The sequence below is a fragment of the Serinus canaria genome, chromosome 6 (genome assembly GCF_022539315.1).
Source record: "Serinus canaria isolate serCan28SL12 chromosome 6, serCan2020, whole genome shotgun sequence".
Taxonomy (NCBI): Eukaryota; Metazoa; Chordata; class Aves; order Passeriformes; family Fringillidae; genus Serinus; species Serinus canaria.
Genome location: NC_066320.1, coordinates 1,272,337 through 1,296,930, shown reverse-complemented (window position 1 = coordinate 1,296,930; position 24,594 = coordinate 1,272,337). Strand labels below are relative to the sequence as shown.

Sequence of the window (24,594 nt, the reverse complement as noted above, 5' to 3'; positions counted from 1 at the left end):
TTCAATTTGCTTGTTGCTTGTCTCATCACGAGAGAGGAGAGTTGTGGCCAAAACTTCCACTTTGAAGAAGTGGCTGCTGAAAAGGGTTAATGGGAACTTCCCAACTCAGGACAAAATTCCAGAAAGTTTGTAGTTTGTCAGTGTTTCTTAACAATGTGTGTTTAACATGTGAACCAAGTAACCGTGGGGAGGCAGGTGTTCATTGTACACTGAATGATTTTATTTTTTTTTTCTGTAAATCCCGTAGTTTATATTGATTAAATGTGCCTGGGTTCTGTGTGTGACTTTCCATGGGCTCCTGTTGAGCATTTCCTGTGCCATTATGTATTCTGAGGTGTAACTATCATAATAACCCAAGGGAATGCCTTTGTTTCAGGGCAGGCAGAGCTTTAGAAGTAACCCTTTGCCTGAGTTAAGATCTGCAGCAGAGTTGTGTTGTCAAGTGTTCTGTTGGTCAGAGGTGCAAGAATGTCACAGGAATTTGTGATTTGAAATTCACTCAGTGTTTTAAATAGTTACAGGCTTCGAGTACAGCATCACTGTTTTATTGCCAGGTCATGGATTTGCAGCTCTGTTTCTGTTCTTGATGTGCGCTCTAGGACATTTTGGGTTTAGTTGTAAATATCAATAAATAAAATCTGAGACCTGTACTCCAGGGGATGGGTTTCATTGTTTCCCCATCTTGATAAAAGTGTTACGGGAAAGGTGGAGATGGGAGAGATGTAGGAAACATTTTGAAGGTAACATTGCTCTTGAAAACATGTCACATCAGCAAAACGAAATTATTTTGTGTTTGAGTGTTGATCTTTAGAATAGTAAATACCTTGGCAAAACAATGGTTGTTCAAGAGAATATTCTATTTTAGAAGCAGTCTTAACATCAATAGGTCTTTGATTGTCATTCTTTAAAATGTTTTTTTTCTTTGTAAATTACCAAATGACATTATAAACCTTGTGCTTCAGTGATCATGTAATGGAGACAGTATTTAAAAATATACATCTCTTCAACTGTCTGTCAAAATTTAAGCATCTTACCTTAGAAAACCTTAAATGAGGCTTTTGATTGGAAGTAAGAAAATTTTCCATGTCCAGGGTGCAGCTTCAGCAGATGCTTGCAGAAACATCTGTGCAGTAGTGGAACTTCCCATGGAGCAGTCCCTTGTTTTGTAATAACCAAGCTCAGTAGATCTAGCACTGTTGAACCAGGAATGTTGAGAGCAGTTTGGAGGGATTTGAATGCGATTTAAATACTTCCAGTCTGATTAAGTGCTTGAGTTGAATGCCTTCAAATTACTCAAGAATGCTTAGCTTCAGAAGTCAGTAGTTTGTATGCATTTTCAAACTCAAAAGTTTTTGAAGAGTGACAGTCTAACTTTTAGCTTTTCTTACAGTGGATAAACATTGTATTATTAAACTATATTAATTGTATTTCTTGGTTGTTTATTTTTTCCTTCAAACAGGAAGTGAAGTGTTTTCCTGGGGACAAAACAAATATGGCCAGCTGGGCTTAGGTTACGAGTATAAAAAACAAACCTCCCCACAAATGATTAAATCTCTGCTGGGAATCCCTTTTGCACAGATTGCAGCAGGAGGAGCTCATAGTTTTGTACTGACTCTTTCTGGAGCCATCTTCGGATGGGGACGCAACAAATTTGGGCAGCTGGGTGTTAATGATGATAATGGTGAGTAAGCCTTGCTTCAGAGGGTTTGGGGTGTGCATCTGAGGAGAGCAGTGTTCCTGGGAAAGGAGCAGACACAACAAACCTTGTGCAGTGCTGCTGGAGGGTGCCAATGCCACGGAGAGGGCACAGAGGTGTTTTCCTCTGCTGCTGTCTGGTGGGAATGCTGACAGTGTTATGTTGAAGCTCTTGCCTGCTTCACTTGTATTCTTTCCCTGTTTGACATCTTCCTGTGATGTAGTGGGATTGAGCTGAAACTGTGCAGCAGTTACATTTTGAACTGGATTTTATGTGGATGAAATTGCTTGGCAAAAGCAGTAATCTGTCAAAACTAATTGGTTGTCCTTAGTAATCACATTCATTACTTTTCAATTCCTTTCTCAGGCTACTTTTGATAATAATTCACAGTTTTTGGCTAACCATTTCCAAAATTTCCTCTGCTAGGTGGATGACCCTCAATGATTTTTAGATTAGACAAAAAATTCTTTCTTTTTTGGTTGTATTGTGTTACATGCACAGTATGTGCTCACAGGGCTCCAGGATGGCAGTGTTTGCTGTCAGGGTCCTGTAATACACAGTTTTGTAGTGGATAATCTGTAGATGGTTTCATGAGTTCACATTTTCTTACTGGTTCATTGTTGCCCATACCATTTAAAATGGGGAAAATGGGTTGTAAATAAAATACTCATCTGAATGCCTTAAAAATTGTCACATTCATGTAATAAGAAAATTACAATCATTTTTCAGAAATCATGGGAGACTTCAGTTGCTCCTACCTGTTCTTTGGAACATGTATAACCCTAGGTTTTTGTGTAGCATCACTTCTCAGTAAAATCCCTTTAAAATGTCTTCACAGGTTTTCTTGCAGACATGTTGGCATGCCTGACAGGTTTTAAGACATGAGCACTGATATTTTAACGAATTACCATTGTGCAAAGTTGACTTGTCCTAGTGATGGAGGGAGGTTATGTTTGCTTCCTGTTTGTTCAGAGCTCCATTCTGTCATGCAGTCAGTCACATTAAACTGTGGATAAATCTGCTTTCCAGAGAAGCCCAACTGACACTGATGCCAAGATGATTTTTTTTGCCTTTTCTTTTATATACCTTTTTTTGTATCCTCAGTGTTCTTAGCATTCCTTAAGCCTGATAACTTGGCAGAGTGCTGGTATTGTGTCAGGCCAGGGGACCAAATGTCCTAAAGATGGCCTTGTAGTGTAGGGTTTTCTGGCCTCCTGCTACCTTGGGAAACCAAGGTCCCCTCTGGAACACACCCTGTGAAACAGAGATTTGGCCCATCCAGGGTAGGATTCCACAGATGGGGGAATATCACACCGTTCATCCAGGCCTCCCACTGGGGCATCCTTGTTAGACATGCTAATTTGTAAGGGCTGCAAATGGCATAGGGGGTCTGTTGTGTGTGTGCATTGCAGCACATTCCACCTTGGCCAAGTGGAGCACCAGTAGGGATCCTCATGAAACACTGAGGTAAAAACCCCTTACCCCTTAGCTGTGTCTGGCTCTCAGGTTTTAGGATCAAGGAAAAGGTATCAATGCCAACTTGCAGGACCATTTTAAAAACATGAAACGCATAAACAGTTCATTTAAAACGCAGAAACAATGATCATTTATTTTCTTTTCTCATGGCCAGTGCCAGGTCTAATGTAATGTTCCATATTTAGTTGTCTGTGTATTGACATGTGATCCTGTGCTAATGAAAATGAGAGCATGGGCTACAAGCTTTTTCAGTGTCTTAGTCCTTCTTTTATTCTGTAGTGACACTTCCATCTCCAAAACTCAGTCGTGGTGATTGTGTTATGCTAACAAATTTAAACTGCTTGCTTGACTAGAACCAAATCAGAGCAAAACTGTTTGGTTTTTTATTTTTATTGTCAAAATAAGTGACCTTTCTCTGTTAAACCTTTCAGACAGGTATGTTCCTACACTGCTGAAGTCCCTGAGAAGTCAGAAGGTTGTTCATATATGTTGTGGAGAAGATCACACTGCTGCCCTTACAAAGGTACAGAACTTAAAGATATGTTTATGCTCCAGTTTGTTTAATATTTCCAGGAGAAGATGCTACCTGAACAGGGAAAAATAAACTAAATTCTAAATAAAATTTCTTCTAAATTTATCGGATCAAGTTGAGGAAAGATTGGAAGAATGGTTAAATATTTGAAAAAAAATTATCAAATACAAGAAATCTTGCCTTCTAAATGCTTGCTCTCCTTTTTCATGCATAGAAGTTAACTCCAAACTTACTTTAAAGCTGATGGGCTGGGTTGAGATACTGAATACACTGTGAATGTTTGTAGAGATTGCCACCCCTGTGTGTGGCTCCACTGTCCCCTGCAGAGCCAGGGGCTGACACACCCTTTGTAGCAGTAGTGTGTGTGTGTGTATGAGCTTTCTCCAAGTCCTTCTGAAGTGCAGAAGAACCTGGCACTGTTTGCTGTCCTGACTCAGTGGCTGAGGCTGTTGGGTTTTCTCAGTGGATGCTGCAATTCTGCTGATGGTTTCCAGCTGAGGGCCTGCCTGATGCAGAGTAGAGTTGAAAGAAACTGAGTCACAATTTCAAAGAAAATGGCAAGTTTCAAAGTTGTTGTGGGGTAAGGTGTATAGCTTCTGAAAATGGTTTTGGTTTAAACATTGAAAGTGTTGGTTAATATCTTGCTTAATCAAAAACTCTTAAAAAATTACTTGCCTTACAACAATGTTGAAATGTCTGGTTTCTTATGCTTTCAAAGAATGAGGCTGTTCCAGCCATGCTGTGTATCATCTGCTGAGCAGGGCAGCTTCCTCTTTGCTAATCACTTCAACATTTGTACTCTGAGTTTCCAAGCTGGAGTGTACTTTTTAACAGTGGGAGTTTGTACACGGGTGAAGTTCATCAAGAAGGCTGGAAAAGAGGGAAAATGAGGATTAGGATCTATAAATGCCACAAGTTAATGGCAGAACTGTTGTATGATAATAAGGAAATTAGATGAGTCTGGTTTAACACAAGTGAAGTAATATTTCATAGCTGTGCCATTGCAGTTGCAATTCTTCTGTGTCTCAGGACCCTGTTGTGCCCCGTATATTATCTGTCCTTTCCCTGCAATGCCAAAATCACCAGAAAAGACTTATTAAACCTCTGTTTCTGTGAAGTTTCTTGTTCTGGGATATATGATCATCTTAATGTAAAAAATTTATTTCTTTAGGAAGGTGGGGTTTTTACATTTGGAGCTGGAGGCTATGGTCAGTTGGGTCATAACTCTACCAGCCATGAGATAAATCCAAGGAAAGTTTTTGAGCTTATGGGAAGTGTTGTCACACAAATCACCTGTGGCAGGTAAGGTCTATTCTCTGCTAACCTTGTGACTCTTACACATAACTTGTTTTGTATAAAACTTTATATCTATTGCAATATGAACTGGGGGTTTTCTTATCCTTTGTGGTCAGGGAAGACAAAATGACCCCTAACAAAAGATATTTAGTGATGTTTGGGGATTCTAGAAGCATTCATAGAAGAGCTAAAGGAAGTTGTGTATTTGAGAGGCTGTGATTTTCTAAACTGGCAGTGTGAACAATAGTGTGAGGTGTGAGAGTTTGTTGCTATCACTTCATTTCCTGCAGAAGAACAAGTGTGTTTGGGGAAGTACAAAATAGTTCACACAAATTCCCAGCTGGTTCTTTACAGGCATGTGAGAGGAGAGGGGAATCTAGAGTTGAGCAGGATGGGAAGGAATAGGAGGTGTAGGCACTCTCCAGACATTCATTTCTGATATGCCCTAAAGGTCAGACAGGGGCTAAGCACTGGCAGCTCCATTCTGGGAACCTTTCCATAAAAAAGGAGGATTGCCTGTTGGAGTGTGAGTGGAATATTGCCAGTGGCAGGGCATTGCAGGAGAGCAGTGTGGTGTGTTGGGTAGGACAGGACCTTTCACACACTGCTTAGCACAAGTCCTGGCCAGGCCTGCACACAGCTTGTTCCAGTGCTTAGGTTTGTGTTACTGAATTCTCTTTGCCCTAGGCAGCACACCACTGCATTTGTCCCTTCTTCTGGAAGAATTTACTCTTTTGGACTGGGAGGCAATGGGCAGCTGGGTACAGGGACCACCAGTAACAGGAAAAGTCCCTTCACAGTGAAAGGAAGCTGGATTCCCTTCAGTACTCAGTGCCCAATGAGCACAGGTAAGCACCAGCTGATGCATTTACTGCTTGATTGCCTGTTCCTTTGTAGTGCCTTAAAATTCTTGAGATTTAAACTGATTGTGGGCTGGAATCATTTTTCCCAAACAGTTTGATTGCACTGTGCTCTGTGTTCCTGCTGTAGGAATTACATGCCTGTGGCTGGTGGGTGAGGGCCTCTGGTAGGACTAAACCTAGAACTAACCTCAGGGAAAGATAGATGGTCTTTACCATTGTATCATTAACTAGTGTTTCAGTGTATTGTATCAAGGTTCTACCACAAGGGAACCTTTCTGTAACCCAGTGTTGATTGCAGTATCTTAATCATTTTCAATTTCACATTTTCACCGTGGCCTGTTTTTTATTCCTGTTGCAGACAGTGAGGAGTGCTACTGTGTAAAGAGAATTTTCTCTGGTGGGGACCAAAGTTTTGCACACTACTTTTATCCACAGGTAACAAATTAAGTGTAATTTGGTTCCAAAGCTTGTGAAAGTTGGATTTTAGTTTTTTGGATGCATTTTAAACTATTTCAGTGTTGAAGGTGCATGTGACTGTATTGTAAAGTTTGTTGGAGCAGTGTGGAAGCACAAGGCACTAAGTCATGGTAGCAGCTGGAGGACTTGGATCCTGTTAGTGTGTGTTAGCTGTCAGGAAGCTCTTGACTTTTTTGGCATAAGCTTTTTTCTTGGTGGATGAATGCACTTCTTTTCATGTCATAAGGGGAGAATTGATTGAATATTTGAGCTCTTTGCTCCTTGCCCAGTCCTCCTCACACCTCCTCCACAGCAGCAGCTTTGGTGTCCTCTGCTCTGTAGCCATTTTAAAGTACCACAGTGGGAAGGAAACAAATGGAGCTTTTTGCTAAAAAATACTGCTGGTGACATAGTTTGTTATGTCAGTTTTATCATAGTCTTAAAGCTTACATTTTAAAGTAACAAGAATTGATCTGTTTAAATTCTAGTATGTAAAAGAGTCTAGAAGGACTTTACAGTAAAAGTGGCAATGTGGAAGTGTGATGGAAGGAAAATGCTATTGGAGAGTGAGTTGGGAGATAAAATAAAAACAAGGTGCAGATTCATGGGACTGTTTCCAGTAATGAAGCATCAAGAGTTGAGGATGTAGGGTGAAAACTAATTTGGACATAAGGGAGAATGGATTTTAGTGGGGAAGCATGTTTATGAAGAAAAACTGAGTACAGGTCAGACTTGCAGCAGTGTTTTGTGCTCACAGCCTGTTCTGGTTGCACAGAATCAGCAGTTTTTCTAGGATTGACTTGCTGGATTCTTTGTCTGAATTCTGATAGATTTTAAGCATTGCTGTATTTGAGAGAAACTTAGCTGGTGTAAAGTGGAAAATTGCCTACAATAGAGACACAAAACTTGTTCTATTAAAGCTTCCTTAATAACTTTATGTGTAATTTTCATAATTACTGGAGTAGTTTCTGGCTGACTAATTGAGGTGAACTGGAGACTGTATGAATGCAGTTATTGTGGCTTGTTCTGTACAGAAGATATTAGCAATAGATGAACTTTGATGCTGCAGAAGTATCCCTTTTAGTAGTCTTTGGTTTGGTAATTTGGGTGAATTCTTCCAAAGTTCTGTGTGTACTGTACCCCTGGGGGTTGTGTGTCCCTGCCAGTTAAGGGGGCCCAGCCAAAATCCATTTTCTCAAGTCAATTTTTGGGCTGCTCAGTTCCCTGAGTTGTTTTCTTTGGCTGGACAGAAGGGAAATGGCAAAAGTGTTCCTGAACCTGATGCTGTGGGATGGGATCAGAAGTGCTGATTTTTGGCAGCAGATAGTCATTGTCACACTGAGTCAGCTCAGTGCTGTCAGATGGCATCCTCAGGAGGAATGTTTTCTCTTGATAGTTTTATCTTGTGTTTGCTGCTATTTGCCATCTCTTTTTGCACCAGTGCTCCTGCTGAAAACAATGGTCTTGCTTCTCCTCCTCTTTACCATTACAGCTCTTAGTGGAATTCATTTTATATGAGCAGCACTGGCAAATGCAGCTCCTCTGATGAGGCAGGGCATGTTCACAGAAGCATGATCATTCTCAGAGGAGCCTGATGGAAGTGGGGTGGAAGAACATCTGTCTGAAAAATGGAATGGCTCCTTTCCTGTGTGCTCACAGCTTGGCAGGGAGCTAAGTGGCTCCTGGTGGCTGGAGGGGAGATGCTTGCTGCTCACATCTAAAGCTCAATTAGTGTTCCTCATTGAGACAAGCAGTGTTGTAGGGAGTTGCCATTTAGCAAGGTGTGTGAATTAACACCTAATCAAGATGGTTTTAGTGCGTGCTCTGCTTTCACAGGGAGTGCAGAACTGTTAGAGTATTTCACTGCAATAGTCTGGGTAGGTGAATTGTCAGCCAAGACAGCTCAGCCGTGGCTGATTTTTCTGGAAATCAGTTTTGTGTGCCTGATTCTTTATGCTTTCTTTAAAATTTATTTAGAACATGGTGCCACCAGATGATTTTAGGAATCCTGACCTTTTGAAGCAGATCTGGACTGTGAACGAAACGTTTATTCAAAAATTGCTGAGTTTCCCGTCTGGAAGACTTCCTTTGGAGATAGCCAAGTAAGTGATGTGAGGGAAAGAAGTAGTCTTGGGTGTTTCTGCTTCTGAATTGATCATTGGGCCTTTGGGCATACAGAGCAGAGCTGTTTGTAATTACTGATTTTAGGATGTGCAGATCCCTTGCAGTGTTTTCATTCAGGTCCTTGAGACTGTGTCATCTCTGCTCCACTTCAGATTATACAAGATGAAATTAAGTATCTAGTTGCACATTGAAAAATAGCAATACATGTAAAGGAATATGAAAACAACTGAAAGATTATTGCTTCTATTTTAATAAAAGAGTATGCAAAGCAATTGAATTGCAAGACTGGCTGTGATTTGAGCTGTCTTAAGTGTTGAATCTTGAATGGAAGTTTAATCTAGTATTGTTTAGTCACATTTGAGTCAGATCCCATCCTTTGCACAATCTAATTCATTAGGGATTAAATACAGGGTTTTTTTTAAAGCAAATGCTAATTTTTAAAAGGAAAACCAAAAGTAACATTTCATGTGACCAATTTCAGTGAAATTGATGGAACGTTCTCCTCTGCTGGGTGCCTGAATGGGAGCTTTTTGGCATTGAGGTAAGTGGGTGGGTTTTTAACAGGTGTTCCTGTGGACAGCATTAGTGGTGGCTGCCTTCCTGCTGTCCCTTGTGTCCCTGGGACACCTTCCCAGGCTTTCCTGTCTCATTGGTGCTCTGATACCCTCTGTGGAAAATCCTGCTTCTTTCCTGCCCTGTGTTTTGTCAGCTGCCCCAGTGAGAATGGCTCCAGCCTGTCTTGGCTGCTGCCATGTAAGCCAGCAGAGCTCATCCCATTTGTCAGCCTGGGTTGTTGGTAATTCCAGGGCAGTTCCTTGCGTGGGCTGGTTCACAGCCAGCTCTTTTTGTGTGATTTTCTTGTGATTAGAGGAGATTTTTTCCAATTGTTTCTAAGGTCATATAAAACATGGAAGTCTGATGTATTTTAAATCCTTAGTCAGTAGGTCTAAAAGTCAAGGGGTTAAAGTCTTGAGTTGCTGAGAACACAGGATTGAGTCTTTCTGGTTTTTTCCCTTGTTGCAGCAATGATGATCATTACAAAACCAGCTCTAGATTCTCAGGGGTTGACATGAATGCTGCTAGACTACTCTTTCACAAACTCATACAGCCTGAGCACGCTCAAATATCACAACAGGTTTGTGCTGTGTATTTTCTTTACATTTGGGATTACCTTTCTGGGTTACAGCTCTCCAGAAATACTACTGTTATGCTTGGTCCAACCCTGTAAATAGATTTATTAGTCAATAATATATTGACTGCAAATGTGTGAAACCATGCTTTGTTGTGACAATTAGGAGACACATCAGAATATTCTATTTTAATATTTACTGTCATTATCTAAATGTGTAATAGTTTTCCCTGAAGCTCTTAATTATTGTTTTCTAGATTAGTTTTCATATACATGGGCATTTGTTTAAAATCTCAATTGTATTAAAGTAACAGAATTTTCTGATGTGCTGTAGGTGGCAGCTAGTTTGGAAAAGAACCTTATTCCCAAATTGACCAGCTCCTTACCAGATGTTGAAGCTTTGAGGCTGTATCTCACTCTACCAGAGTGCCCACTGATGAGTGATGAAAACAATTTCACAACGTTAGCTATTCCTTTTGGAGCAGCTATTCTGAACCTAGAAAAAGCTCCTCTGAAAGTTCTTGGTAAGAAACTGAATTTTTACTCTTAACACTAGGGATCTGCAGATGAAAATGTGCAGAAATTCCATCAGTGAAGACCTGGCCTTGGCAGCACCTGCTGTGTATTTACAGTTCCCTACAATTCCCCAGTGAGAAAGTTCAGGTTAACATTGCTTGGTGTAAGAAAACACTTATGCTGTTGCTTCAGGGTGAGTTAACAGGCCATCCCTGTGAATTCATCTGCTATTGTAGCTTTTGGACTGATGCCATTTGGGAAGAATTAAACTGTGTAGTTCAGTGTAATTGATATGTGTCTTTGCTCTTTAAAGTGAAAATTATGTGGTCAGACAGCTAACAAGCTCTAAGCAATTTACAGAAGTGTTGCAGAGCAGATGTTAAATTGTCTTGGTTGTGACTGCAGCACCTGTTCTGAGCTTCTGAGGCAGTTGATCTTTTCTTGCTGGTGCCAAGATGTGGTCTTCAAATACACAGCTGAGAATAGCTCTGGTTTTTTAACTCTGCTTCTTTACATTTTCTTGTTGTGACTCAGCTTAAAGAAATTCAGCCTAAAGAATTGTTTTTGGAATATTTTACTGTTAATTGATTTCTTTTTGAGAGGGTTCTTTCATTTTCCTCAATTATGCTTTGCCTTGTAATCTCACTTTGGTTTTTGCAGTAGTTTTTGGTGAGAGTAAAGAAAAGCAAACTGACAGGTTTTTGAGCTCTAGATCCTTTTCCATCATTTTCTATTGCTCTCACTACTGTTTGCTTATGATTTCAGGTTTTGAGCCATCTTTTCTTATCAGATGTTACATTGTGACACTGTCTGGATGAGCAGACTTCAGGGGACTTAGATTTGATGTGTAACAGCAGCACATTTGTTGTGCTGCAACTTTTTTTTTTCAGAGTCTATAGTAACTGATGCTTATGCTTTCTAGCCAAACATATTTCTTAGTTAAGAGGATAACATACCACAGTGTGGCAGTGGCAAGCACTGAATTTACCATATGTTGACAGAAAATTGGTGGTCTGTGCTTGAACCTCCCTTGTTCCTGAAGATCGTGGAACTCTACAAGGATGTCGTAGTGCACCTTCTGAAGCTGTGCAAGATGGGCCTTCCACCTTCTGACAGAAGAGTGCTCACCAATTTCCTCCACACAGCCTTCAGAGTTCTGGAAATCCTGCACAGAGTACGTTTGGGGCTTTTCTGAGCAGTTCCTTGGCTGCTTGGCTTTGTCAGCACCTCTGTGCTGGGCAGTTGGTAGAAGCTGAGTTACTGATCAGTGTGAAAGATCAGAATTGCATCTACAGAAATATCTGTAGTTGTTCCATCTGGACCTATGAATCATTGGGATTCTGGGTTCCAGTCTGACATGATGATGGAATTAACTGGTTTTTGGGAACACAGAGTTACCCAGTCATTTGCTTCTGTGAGGGTCTGGATTCAAGGGAGAGGGGGGGAAAAAGGGGTGGCAGCTCTGGGATGTTCTGCAGATTGAGTATCTGGTGGTTTGGAGGGGCATGTGGGAGGTATTTGTGAAAAGTAGGCTTAGATTATCTGGTTATAAAGGCAGGATCTTTATTACTGTCTTGCTGCTTTGCCAGTTAGCAGTCCCTGGGAAAAGAATTGTGTATTAGGAAAGTGTGGATGCTTCTGGATTAAAACTGTACTCTAGAGACAAGCCTCTGTATCAAGTTACTTTTCCCACCTCTATCTTTTTTTAAAGCCTATTGATTTTAAATGGAAATTGTTCTTTTCCTCACAGCTAATAGTGTTCATACTATAACTAAGCCTAGAGTTATTGAATTATAGCTCTTAAACCTGTGTGAATACAGGAACAGGTATTTATTCCCTTGTGCACATGAATGTGTGAGTTATTACTGTTCCTCTGAGGCCACATGATGTTTCCAAGTGGCAGCCCTGTTCTGCAATACTGTAGTGCAGTTAATTGTGTTTTCCTTCACTCTTTGATGGGATTTTGAATAGTCCATGTATCCATGTTTTTAACATTGTTTTTTGCTTTCTTGTAGGCACTGTTGTTATTCTAGAATTTTTTTGGTGGCTGGGTATCTGTGGCTGACGTATGAAATGCTTGAAAAACATGGAAAAATATCCCTTTGAAAGCTAATAAAAAAAAAATTGCACTTCCTTAGGTAAATGAAAGAGGACAAGTTATACAGTATGACAGATTTTACATTCATGAGATCCAAGATTTGATAGATATCAGAAATGACTATGCCAACTGGTTCCAGCAGCAGGTATTGGGAATGGTAAGTTGTGTTGATTTTTATTTGGGTTTTTGTGGGTGTTTTCCTCCCATGTTTTGTGTTTGTTTTATCCCTTTAAAGAAATCCATAGATTGTCTGAGCCTGATAACTTTTTTCATCAAAATACCTTCAGAGATGAGCAGTGCTGAGCAGACTCATGTCAGGTACTGGCTAAAGAGGAATTGTTAAGAAGGTGTTTTTTTCCAGGGTGTCATTCTTAGGACTGACACTGCTCAGCATTTGAAGCTGTCAGTTAAAAAGTGATTCAGAATGCTGTCACTGAAGATTTCCTGTGTCAAAAACGTTAGGAATATAATAATCCACAGGAGGAAAACATCCAGAATAATCTGGATTGCCATATTAGCCAGGTCCAGTCAGTGAGCAAGCTGCAGCTGTCTTGGATAATGAGTGCAGCAGCAGCTACAGGGGCAGATAACTGATGGAATTTTCTCCTTTGAGTTTAGCAGCTACAACTGAGATAATTAAGTCCTGCATCTCTAAACAGAAGAGTGATAAGTGGGAACAAATTAATGACTGTGCAGAGAATTAGTGAGTTGGATAGGTTTTTGCCACAGTTCCTTGACTTTAGCTTTGAAAGAATATTGTAAGTAATTAAGAAAGTTTTCTCTAGCCACCCATATTTTATTATTTTGCAGCAGTACCAGCAGATGGTATTAATTAATGTGTGGAAGTAAACATTTTAAGTGTAATTTTGTGCATCCACGCAAGCATGATACTTTAACAGCCCTGTTTTTAAAGACTGATAAACAGGGTGTTGAAAGACAAGCTTGTGTTTAATAAACGAATTAGAATGTTTGTGGTTAATGTTTATTTCTCAGTAAACCTTCTCTTGGGGGGAAGCAGTAAATAAATATTTTTTAAATTCTACATCAGAGATGAGTAATTAATGCAGACACTAATGCTGCTTTTTCATCTTAATTGTTGCTACCTTTGTGCAAATGCTGTCATAGGATGTCAACCATGGATTAACTGAGGTAAGATTGGATGCAATCTGATTTCTTTTGAAGAATGTAAGGAAATCAGAAATGTTAAGGATTTTCTGCTGTGTTCTGTTGGGAGTAAAGCTTCAAATTAGCCATGGCTGTAATCTGAAAAAAATGTTTGTGGTGCAAAAATATGTAATTATCTGTATTGAAAATTGGAGCAGCAGTTGGACAAAAGGGCTACTTCTCTACCCACTAGCTGCAATAACAGTTCTGAAATTAAAATGTGCTAAGTGAGAGTTTGTGCCTGGCTTGATTTGGTTTGGCTTGATTGAGTTTTGTTGGGGTTTTTTTTGGTTTGTTTTTGGCTGAAGTAGTAAACAATTAAAAATCTACTGAATGATGCTTTGGCTCTGCATTGATAATAAGTCAAGGTTGAGTTCTCTTTGCAGTAAAATAGATCTGTTAAATGAGTGCTGCTGTAAAGGTTTTTTTAACCACAATTGTGGCTTTTGAACAAGCTGAGCTATGACATGGTTCTTCTCATTGCAGTTAACAGAAATTCCTGTTATAATTTGCACATACCCATTTGTATTTGATGCCCAGGCAAAGACAACTCTCTTGCAAACAGATGCAATCATACAGATGCAGGTAGGAGGCTCCATTTTTAATGGTAGGGATTCATTATTTTTTCCCTGAGTTGGGGACCTTGGGGGTTCCTGTTGGTTTTTTTTTTGTTTGCCTGGTTGGTGGTGTTGTTTTGGGGCTTTTTTTTTTTTTTGTTGTTGTTTATTGTTTGGTTGGGTTTTTGTTTGTTTGTGGGGTTTTGTTGGTTTTTGTTTGTGTTTTTGGTTGTTGGCTTTTTGTGGTGGGTTTTTTGTTTTTTTAACTCTATGTAATTTCTCCCTCATAAAAATCAAGGGTCTAGTTTTAATCTCAGGGTATGCACACAGTAGAGGGTGGTGGGTTTGGGATCACATGGAAATTAGACTGTTTTGTACTTGCCATACATTTTCACAGGACTTCTTTTCCTTTCACTAGTGAGATGGTTTTTTAATGTGTTATCAACCCATAGGTACAAAACCCCCAAACAGCAATGAAAAACCCCAAACCCACAACCCAAACAAACAAACATAAAACCCCAAGCACCTCCCACAACCAAAGAACACCCTCACCTCCCATATGAGCAGACTTGGAATATTACCTGGGTCATTGATCTGAGTCTGAAAATAACCAGATGATGTAAGTCATGTTCAAGTAAGGGGCTCATGTGGAAAAATACTACCTTGCTCTTAATTAATAAAAAATGGCCTTTATGTGCCTTAAAAATGGATATACACAGTCAGTAACCAACATTGGATGGGTTCAGGGAAATGTTCACATTAAATGTTTCTATTAACAATATTAAATAGTATTAAAACTCACAAACTCTCAAGAGTTCTCTGTCATATTTAGAACATTTGCAACAGCATTTTCTTTTTCAAACAATTTTAATGCAGAAATTACCATGCAAGTTAAATTGCTTTTCGTGCTGGGAATTAGTTTTTAATGTATGTTTGGTTTCATGCCAGATTTATATTAAACAGCTTCCTCTTCATTAGATGAAATGCAGGATCTTTTTGCTTCCTTTTGTTGTCCAAGGTATTTTGACTGGAATGTTAAAACCTGAGTTCTTATACTTCCCTGAGAGCAATGGGTGAAGGAAAAATATTTCCTGAAATCAAATACGTCCTGAGATGAAAGGAATGCAAAGAAATCCGGGGCAAATCCAGTAGCTCTTGTACTGGTTATTCCATCTGCACTTCTGCAGGCAAGCCTGTGGACAGGTGATACTGACAGGAGTTTTCCCTTTGTTTTTCTGCAGATGGCTGTTGATCAGGCCCACAGGCAGAATCTGTCTTCTCTCTTCCTGCCAGTGTTTGAGTCTGTCAATCCCTGCCTGATAGTGATGGTGAGGAGGGACAACATTGTGGGGGATGCTGTGGAGGTGCTCAGGAAAACAAAGAACGTGGACTACAAGAAGCCCCTCAAGGTATCACAGGACACTGCTCAGAGTGCTGGAGGTGCTTTTGCACAAACCTTGCCTCTCAGCCTCTTTGCAGTTCAGTGCTCACTGAGTTTGTGTTTCAGGTGATTTTTGTAGGGGAGGAAGCTGTCGACGCTGGAGGCGTTCGCAAGGAATTTTTTTTGCTGATCATGAGGGAGTTGCTGGATCCCAAATATGGAATGTTCAGGTACTACGAGGAGTCCAGGCTGATCTGGTTCTCTGATAAGGTAGGCTGTGGTCTATATTCAGTCATTTTAACTTACAGGATTTATGGTAATAATACATGAACATTGCAGTTTGTGGTGGTTTTATTTCAAGAGTGGGAGCTGAAGAAAGTATTCTCAAAAAAAGTTCTATTTTTTTGGCCATTGTTAGAGCAAAACTTCTCCCATTCCTTGTTTACTCCATACTGGTTGTCCCCAAGCCTGCCAGGTTTTTAGAAAGAAGTAGCCAGAACAAACTGTGTCCAAGGGCAGAATCAGGAAGTCAAGGTGCAGAGACAAATTCTGGAGGTGGCCAGAGACAAATTCTGGAGGGTTGAACAGGGCTTCCTGTGTGCAGCTGTATTTATGGCTGATAGGTGCTCATGGAGTTGTGCTTTATTGGAAGGTTTGATCCCTGACCTTTGAGTCATCTTTCAAAGTACACTGGCTGAGGTGGTTGGATCCCAAATACCTGAATTTTTACATTCCCACAGGTGTGTTTAAAGCCTTGGGAATTAATTCTGAGGGCTTCAATAGCGAACTCTTCCCTCTTGCTCCCCAGAATAATTTTTTTAAAAATTGACATCTTAAATCACTGAGTAATGCAGTAGGAGGTCACTGGCAAAACCAGAACCTTAGTGCAGTGTGGGTCCCCTGGAGCACAGGATATGTTGCAGCTCAGCCTTTCTAATTTTAGGCAGAAAGGATTCTGTTCCCTTGGGTTTCAGTCTCAGCTGGTTAAACTTTATTCTGTTTTCCTTGGTACTTACAGATACATACATATTTAAAGAAAATTTGAATTAAACTCACTCAGATTATACTGTACTGTACACTTCTTCCTGCACTCTGCAAGGTTAAAATAACTTCTTTATTTTAAACCATTTTGTCTGTTTTCTGTTCTTAGACCTTTGAAGACAGTGACTTGTTTCATTTGATTGGTGTTGTCTGTGGGCTAGCAATATATAATTTTACTATTGTAGACCTTCATTTTCCTCTGGCTTTGTACAAAAAGCTATTGAATAAGAAACCATCCCTGGATGACTTAAAAGAATTGATGCCAGATGTTGGCAGGTAAGCAAGAAAGAAAAATGGGTGTTGGTTGAAATTAATTTTGAAATCAACATTTTCCTCTGAGAACATTACATTTCCTTTCCATGGTCACTGGGTAAACAGCTCACAGGAAATTGCAGCCACTGTGTCATTTGGTGCATGTGACACTTCTGTGTCTCAGTGCTTGGTGTTAGTGATTGTCTCTTCTGTTTTATGATCCTACGGAATATTAGGGGGGAAAAAATAACCTTGAAATTCAAACCCCTTGAGCTTTAGCCACTAATTTTATAAGCCTGAGTGTGAGCGTAGTTTCAGTTCTAAATTAAATCCATCAAGAAAATTTTTTTGCTTATTTCAGGCACAAATACATGCTAAATATTTCCTTTTGACTGGGGATTTGAATAGCACTGACTAGCAGGAGGCTCAAATGAACAGGAAAGGATGCTTTTTAGCATTTCATAGATTCAAGGAGAATTCAAAGGTGTTAATGGAAGAGCCAGTCAGTGCTTTTTAAGTACCAACTGCCTCTGCTTTGGGAACCCCTTAGCTGAAGTCTTAAGACAGGAATGTTCTCTCTTCACCCCATGGGATGACCAAAAGGAAATGATTGCTTGGAATTTCCCAGCGCTACCCGAGGTGCAAGTCAATAAGATAATGAATGAAATAACAGTAGAAAGATACTTCTTAAATGTGAATGTTCAAAGCATAAAGAACACTTCAGCAAAATAAATTCATTTTTCTTTCCCCTGGTGCAAGTATTTTGTAACTTATTTTGCAGGGGAATGCAACAGCTACTGGACTATCCAGAGGATGACATAGAAGAAGCATTTTGTCTTAATTTTACTGTAAGTTTTATGTAGTGTTTGAAGTATGTCTTGCCAAGCTCACACCATCTATTTTAATTGTCTCTGGTGGAGAGTTTGAACAAAAGCATCAGCAGCTGATTCCATGAGGTTTAGCTCCTGTGTCTGCCATTCATGTTGCTGTTAACTAAGTGGTGGGCAGAAGTATCTATGCAGTAAATGAGATTTGCACTATTTTTGTTTGTTTCAAATAGATCACTGTGGAAAATTTTGGTACGACAGAAATTAAAGAGCTTGTTCCTAAAGGTGCTGACATTCCTGTAGTCAAACAAAATAGGTGAGTTCTGTGGGTTGCAGTGTTGCTGGCTGCCTTGGGAGGGTTGGGCTGCTCTAAATTCCCTGGGCTGAGCTCTGCCCCTGCTGTGGGAGGCAAAACTGCTTTGGCTGTTTTCCCAAGCCCTTCTCTCCTGTGCTGCTGAAAGAGCTGCTGTCCTCTACTGACACAGACAAGCTGTGGCTGCCCCATCCCTGGGAGGGCTCAGGGCTGGGCTGGACAGGGATGGGACCAACCTGGTCTGCTTGAAGATGTCCCTGCCCATGGCAGGAGGTTGGGCTAGATCTTCAGAGATCCCCTTCAACCCCAAAAAGCATTTAATGAGATTAAAGATGTTTGAGGTGCTGCTGATGCCTTGGAGTGCCTGCCTAGGACAGAGGCTAGACAAAGCTAGGAGAATTCTGTGGCTATTGATTAAAGGCATGGGCAGCCAGGAGCCTTCCAGAGGCTACACCCAAGCTGGACATTGGCCACCAGTTTTTCAGACAGATATGAATTTGGTCTGCACATCAGGGGTCAATCCTCCAATTACAGCCTCAGGTAATGAAGTCAAGTTCCCCCAGTTCACTGTTGTTGATACTTTTTGGGGCCTGAGGCTGTCTCTGGGTTACAGGCCCAGAGGGATTGTTTTGTCTAAATAAATGTGAAGGGATTTCACTAACACTTTGTGTGGAGTTTAGAGTTGTGCACTAATGCAGTGAAGGATGTGAAAAAATAAAAGCTGAAGTCCTAAGGCATCACTGCAGGAAGCTGCATATCACTGAAATTCAGTGAGTAATGATGAGAACTCTGACTTAAGGGCCATTATTACAACTCCTCATTCATGCTGAAATATGATTTCAGTGAAGTCTTCCCTTTGTAGAGTAGATAACATTAAATAAGTTAATCCAGTGCTGTTGTCAGAAGAGGAGTGACAGAAGGGGTTTTTTCCTCAGTCAAGGATTCTGTAACTTTTATTTATAGAAACAGCCTTTTCTGCCCTTTGTTCCCTTTCTGCTCCTGGAGGATAGGCAGAACATACCTGGTGGTGCTTTTGTCCCCTTTTTGCAGAATTTTCCAGTCTGTTCTTTAATCTTTATGAATTCTCTGTGCTTGTACTTCTCCCAGGGTAAAGGGAGAATTGAATGGAAAGAGCACGCTCCATGAGACCTGAATGCACATGGAAAACACTGGAGCTTTGCAGTTCTCTGGTGTAGGTTTGATGTTCTGTCACTAAGTGACTGTAAAATTGGAGTTGGATTATGGGAAAAGTTCCACAGGTGCCTGTGGAATGCCTGCTGCATTGTTACCACACATTGTCTTGCAGTAATGAAGAAATTCCTCTTTCCCAAGCTCTAAATATTTCATGATGCTCCAATTAGTTTTATAATATAAATTACTTTATCACTGTGACTTTCCCTGGAGCAGCCTTAGCAGCACTGTTAGTGTTACACGAGGTACCTGCCCTTCACAGATAAGAAAGAGATCTCATGGAGTGCTTGTTATTGTTTGAGTTTGGTGTAATGCTATTGTTTTCATGAGAATACTTTTTTTTTTGGTATTTACTGTGAGATGTGATCAGAGACAGAGCAGAGTAGGTTTTAATTTAAGATTGAGAGAAAAAAAAACTTTATTAACTTAAAATTACAAGGAAAATTACATAGAATACAGGATGAAAAGAGGAGGATTACCACTTTGGTCATCCCCAGCATTTTCAGTGCAGCAGCTTCAATAAACAAATCATCTAAATGTGTTTCTGTGATTCTGTAAACTGCTGGTGATGTTACTCCAGGGCTGGGGGTGGTGTTGAAATGCTTTCCCTCTTTGCACGGTGAACATGTGTTGGTGGGATAGCTGTAATGAACAGCTGGGGTCACTGCCAGTGCAGAAACTCAACAGTGAGCACTGGCATTGATTTCAAAAATTATCATAAATGCTGTATCACTTCAAGAAGTTTTAGATCTTCCTTAAGTGCTGCTGGAGATGTTTCCAGCAGGATCTGAGAACTCCTTGTACCAAGCACAGATAACAGGCCATCTGTTTCTCAGTATCCAGCTCCTTAGCACTGGTTCTTTTACTGTGCAAGACTCAAATGTCCTTTTGAAGTTGATTTGCATTTTTAGTGCAAATATGGTAATCTTTTAAATTTAAAAAATAGAGCAGTGGGTTTGATTAGTAGCTTTCAGCACACTCCCTGCAGTTCAGGCCTTTCAGCCTGTTGCCAGTGAGTCCAGTTCACTGCAATGCACACAGATAAGGGAGATGTTTGTAGTGCCTGAAGTATGTAACATTAAATGTTCCTGCTTTTCTGCTGCAGACTGCCCTCAGGGGTGTGCTGAGGAAATACATTCATGTGCCATTTTATCTTCACTGTGCTTGTAAGATAGAGCAGACAGTACAGTGCATCAGGCTCCTTGTTGCTTCACTGTCTCTACAGAAATGGCCACTGGTTCATTGGTAGGAGGATGGCCTGTATTACCTCCTCTTTATTTCCTTAATATAATTCATTCTTTCTCTTTCCACAGGCAAGATTTTGTAGATGCATATGTGGATTACATCTTCAATAGATCTGTGGCTTCCTTATACAGTGCATTCCATGAAGGCTTCCACAAAGTCTGTGGAGGTAAAGTTCTTCAGCTCTTCCAGCCCAGCGAGCTGCAGGCAATGGTGATTGGGAACACAAATTATGACTGGAAGGAGCTGGAGAAGGTAAGAACCTTAGTTAGGTTTTTCTTTTGTGTAATTCTAATTTCAGGGTGCAAAAGCAGCTAGTAGCTAGTCCTCTTGAGCTCTGTTTTAATGCATGTGATTCCTGTTATTTATTGACACCTTCAAACATCAGTCAGTAGAGATCCTAAAATATTATTCACCTTCCTGCTTAAACTTTTTCCATCTAATTTCTGAAGGAAATCAGACTTAGAGGAGAGGCAGAAAAATCCACAGAACCCTGAGGCAGCTATACAATCTTTCATATTAAACATGAGAAAGCAAAGTGATTACACACAGTTATTAAAAGTAAATATTCTCAGTTGTCAGAGCTCAGTGAGACTTGGTCTGTGTTGGGATTGAAAATGCTTTGCAGTACAGGCATCTGTCCCTGTACTGAATTCAGACTGAACACCTGAAATAAATGGAATGAGGAAAGTGGTAGTAGTGTGTCACTTGCTGTGTGCCTGTGCACAAACTGCACTCATTCTGCTGCAGTGTCAGCTTATCCAGCTGTTCTGTGAGCAAGCAATAACCCCCTTTCTTGCTCATTTTAGAATACAGAATACAAAGGAGAATACTGGGCAGACCATCCTACAATTAAAATATTCTGGGAGGTTTTTCACGAGTTGTCTTTGGAGAAGAAGAAACAGTTTTTGTGTAAGTATTTGAAATTGCTGCACAGAAGTTTCTAACTGAACAGTTTCACTGGGATTTCAGGGTCTTGCTAGAAGAGGGCAGGTGTAAGTGTTTGTCTGTAATGATGTGATTAACTATTTGGGAAAAAAAAGGCCTGATAGAAAAAGCTGTGAGCTGGTCTCTGATTTTCTTGGGGTGGTCCTGAGTCATTCTGGGTGATGGGTAGTTACAGATCACAGTAGCTCAGAGCAGCATTAAAAAAAGAAAAGCCAACCCCCCAAAACACCAACAATCTCATCTGCTGGTGACATTTATTTGGTGACTAGGATATCTTTTCGTGTGCTTTGACATATAGTCCACATCCTCCAGGTTTTTCACTGCACAGAGATGGAAATTTGGAGTAGTAGCTGATTTTAAATCTGTCAAGGTACTGATGTAACTGGTAATGTTCAGATGGTAAAGTAATCAAAGCTTGCTGTGAGTGAGGATTTGCTTGGAATAAAGCACTGATTAGTTTCCAATTCAGATAAATTACTTACTGAATAAACTAATTCTGTGCTTACAAGATTCTTGGAAATGCTCAGTAAAGATACAGCCAGTGGCTTATAAGTTAAAAGGTTCTGTTGCATGAAAAACTTCAGAGTATTTTAAGGGCTGTTTGGTTTCATGTGCTAAAATGAAATACTTTCCTTTATGGATCACTTGTTGTATTACATATGAGCTCAGATGTAGCAGGTAGAGACTGGGTGAAGTCACTATTCCCCGTTTTCCAGAGTTCACAGAACTTTGGTGTGAAAAGCTGGCCATTGCTGGCATGGTTAGAGCAGTGATTAGAGCAGCAATGTGACACAGACAGTGTTAATCTTCAGCTAGTTACAGTTACAAGCCTTTGTTTTTTCTTGGCAGTGTTTTTGACAGGCAGTGATCGGATTCCAATCCTTGGGATGAAGTGTCTGAAACTGGTCATCCAGCCAACAGGAGGGGGAGAAGATTACCTGCCCGTAGCTCACACTTGCTTTAATCTTCTTGATCTTCCAAAATACACTGATAAAGAAACCCTGAAATCTAAGTTGATCCAGGCCATAGACCACTATGAAGGTTTCAGTTTAGTATAACTTGAGAAATGAAAGTTCCGTGTCCCGTGGGATCATTGAGTTTTCGTGTCTTTCTTGTGGTGGTAAATTCAGTGGATTAAGTGATGCAGTTAATAATATAACTGATTATTTGCAAAAAATGTTCAGTGGTATGGATATTCATGAGAGCCAAAAAAATCATTTCCAAAACTGAGGAGCTGTCTTAATACATACCTTCCTGTACAGAGCCATGTGGATTTTGCCATCTTACAATAAAAATGAGAGTATTGTGAATGGGAGTCAAGTTTCACTAACAAGAATTAACATTTCACCTTATGCAGACAATTTGGCGTGTGAGTGCATGAGAGACTTGCTTCAGTTTTTCAAATCACTTAGTAAGAACATTTAACTTCTTCCCTGATAAATTCACTTGGTAACTTTTCATTTTGTAAATAAAAATTTTTTGTGATAAAATAGTTCTGTTCCAATACCAGTATGGTTTCTATTGCTTGTAATTGAATATGAGCTTATTTTATGGCTTTTAACAAAAAAAAAAAAAAAAAGTGATTCCTCTGATTTCTGAAGATATCTATTTTTCTGGTTTGTTTTAAGAACCTAAATAATGAAAGTGATTGTTCAAGAGACATTCATCTTCACAACGTACAATCCATGAAGCAGTCACTTAGTGCCGGTACAAAACCACATCCAATGGCATTTTTAATATCTGGATGGACAAGCTGACTTAAGACACTGTTTTCTTTTGAAGGACTGATTCTGTAATTAAGTGGACACAGTTATACAAGAGGTTAATTTATGATTTGAAACCTCTGCAGTCATGTGTCGAGAATACAGCTGAAAAGAAAAAGGTGCACCAGCCAATTGTTGCTGTCAAGAGGTTAAACGTTTATTTTTAAATGCTGAGAGCGTAGTTTATGGTTTCTAATAGAATTTTCACTTTTTTCCAGATAAATGCATTTGAAATAACCTTTAACACCCCTCTCCCTTTTTTCTTAAGATTTTATTTTTAGTATAATTGCCCTGAGACGATTGTGCTTAGCTGGACACTTTCGGATTTGACTTTTCCTTCTCTGGTTAAATTCCAGATTTTGTGGTGTTAATGCATATGTGACTTGCAGCTGTGAAACAAATATTTATTTTTTTTAGATTTTTAAATGCAGTGAAAAAATTCAAGCTATAATAAAAGACTTGAATGAAAACCTTTGTTGGTTGATGTGTATGGATGCTTGCAGCAAGCAGAGTTCTTCAGGTGGAGAGGAACTTCCAGTGCATTAAATTGGAGAGTACAGCTAAGAAAAGCAGGAAATGCAGTCATTGCAATAAACTATATAACACCCAGTTTCTGTGCTGGCAGTACATATTGATATAATACAAAAAAAAAGGTCAGTACAGTTAAAATCAGTCTTTTTCCTTAACACTGTTTTTTACAGCTTTCTCACACAGTGTAACCTCTTAGTAATTTCTTTGTGTGCAGCCCATATTCCATCTTTTCCAACATTGGTTACCTGGCTCGGAAATCCTCCCTCTTGCAAAAAACAAGAAACCAACAAATACTAAAGCAGCTTAATCTTATTGTACATGGAAGAAAGAAAAGGAGAAAAGAAAGAGGGAAAAAAAGGTGTTCTGCAGTCATTTTACCAGGTAATACTAAACCACCATTTTTAATAATGAAACACCAAGATTGCAAAGGTAGATTCTCAACAATTAGGAAGTGGCTAATGTAAAATTATCTTCTTCCTTTCTCCCCTGTGTATCATTGCCTGTCCAAGTGCTGGATTTTTCCCATGGGAGTCTTGTTTCATTTGATGCACACAGCTGGTGTTTACTCAAAAAGAAGGGCTGTATGTGCAGTTGCACAGACAGTGGGATTTGGTCCATATCACACAAATCCAGTGGTACATGTATGTGTTTCATTTCCCTCTGGGATATTCTCTGGCTTTTGCTGTATTGGATTTCTAGTCAATGTCAGTGTTAACCTGAAGGGTGACTAAAGAGCCTCAGGCTGTAGATGAGGGCTCAGAGGCAGAATCCAAGCTGTAATTCACTTGCCCATTTTTGGTGCCCAATTTAGGATGCACTAACCATGATGGATACCCTGCGTATTTGAAGTGCAGTTCTTGCTGACTAAACTGCTGTGGCAGGTGCTTTGTGTTGCTGCAGCACGAGGCAGACACATTTCTTATTCTCTTGGAACAGGAGTGGACATGAGCTTGGGAGCAGGGTGGTGGTGCTGGGATGGTTGGTTTGACATCACTGGCAGAGCAGGGCTAGAGCCACTTTGCTCAGGACAGCATTCATGAGAATTCTCTGCAGCTCTGGCCTTCTGCAGGGAATGCAGTTGGATCCTACAGTGCTGGATGCTCCTGATTATCTTACAGGTGCAGGGAGGCAGTGCCCAGTTGAAACAGTTGTCTGTGTAACAGGGTCAAGGCCTTCTGTGTGATACCAGAACAATTAA

At 40.1% G+C, this 24,594-nt stretch overlaps 1 protein-coding gene across 3 annotated transcripts in view; it reads left to right on the top strand.

Moving 5' to 3' along the window:
• Positions 1 to 22,412, top strand: part of HERC4 (HECT and RLD domain containing E3 ubiquitin protein ligase 4) — a 29,432-nt gene extending 7,020 nt beyond the window's left edge. For 2 of the 3 annotated variants that reach the window (XM_050976450.1, XM_050976449.1), the window contains exons 6-26: positions 1,460 to 1,681; positions 3,604 to 3,695; positions 4,876 to 5,006; positions 5,688 to 5,848; positions 6,222 to 6,298; positions 8,297 to 8,421; positions 8,925 to 8,984; positions 9,467 to 9,578; positions 9,907 to 10,096; positions 11,090 to 11,262; positions 12,227 to 12,343; positions 13,312 to 13,335; positions 13,837 to 13,935; positions 15,149 to 15,316; positions 15,415 to 15,558; positions 16,439 to 16,605; positions 17,363 to 17,429; positions 17,642 to 17,724; positions 20,226 to 20,409; positions 20,964 to 21,066; positions 21,952 to 22,412. In XM_050976450.1, the coding sequence (XP_050832407.1) occupies positions 1,460 to 1,681; positions 3,604 to 3,695; positions 4,876 to 5,006; positions 5,688 to 5,848; positions 6,222 to 6,298; positions 8,297 to 8,421; positions 8,925 to 8,984; positions 9,467 to 9,578; positions 9,907 to 10,096; positions 11,090 to 11,262; positions 12,227 to 12,343; positions 13,312 to 13,335; positions 13,837 to 13,935; positions 15,149 to 15,316; positions 15,415 to 15,558; positions 16,439 to 16,605; positions 17,363 to 17,429; positions 17,642 to 17,724; positions 20,226 to 20,409; positions 20,964 to 21,066; positions 21,952 to 22,160 (2,708 nt within the window). In that variant the 3' untranslated portion in view covers positions 22,161 to 22,412. The remainder of the gene's footprint in view (positions 1 to 1,459; positions 1,682 to 3,603; positions 3,696 to 4,875; positions 5,007 to 5,687; positions 5,849 to 6,221; positions 6,299 to 8,296; positions 8,422 to 8,924; positions 8,985 to 9,466; positions 9,579 to 9,906; positions 10,097 to 11,089; positions 11,263 to 12,226; positions 12,344 to 13,311; positions 13,336 to 13,836; positions 13,936 to 15,148; positions 15,317 to 15,414; positions 15,559 to 16,438; positions 16,606 to 17,362; positions 17,430 to 17,641; positions 17,725 to 20,225; positions 20,410 to 20,963; positions 21,067 to 21,951) is intronic. The other variant, XM_050976451.1, reaches the window with a different exon arrangement.
• Positions 22,413 to 24,594: the final 2,182 nt, after the last annotated feature.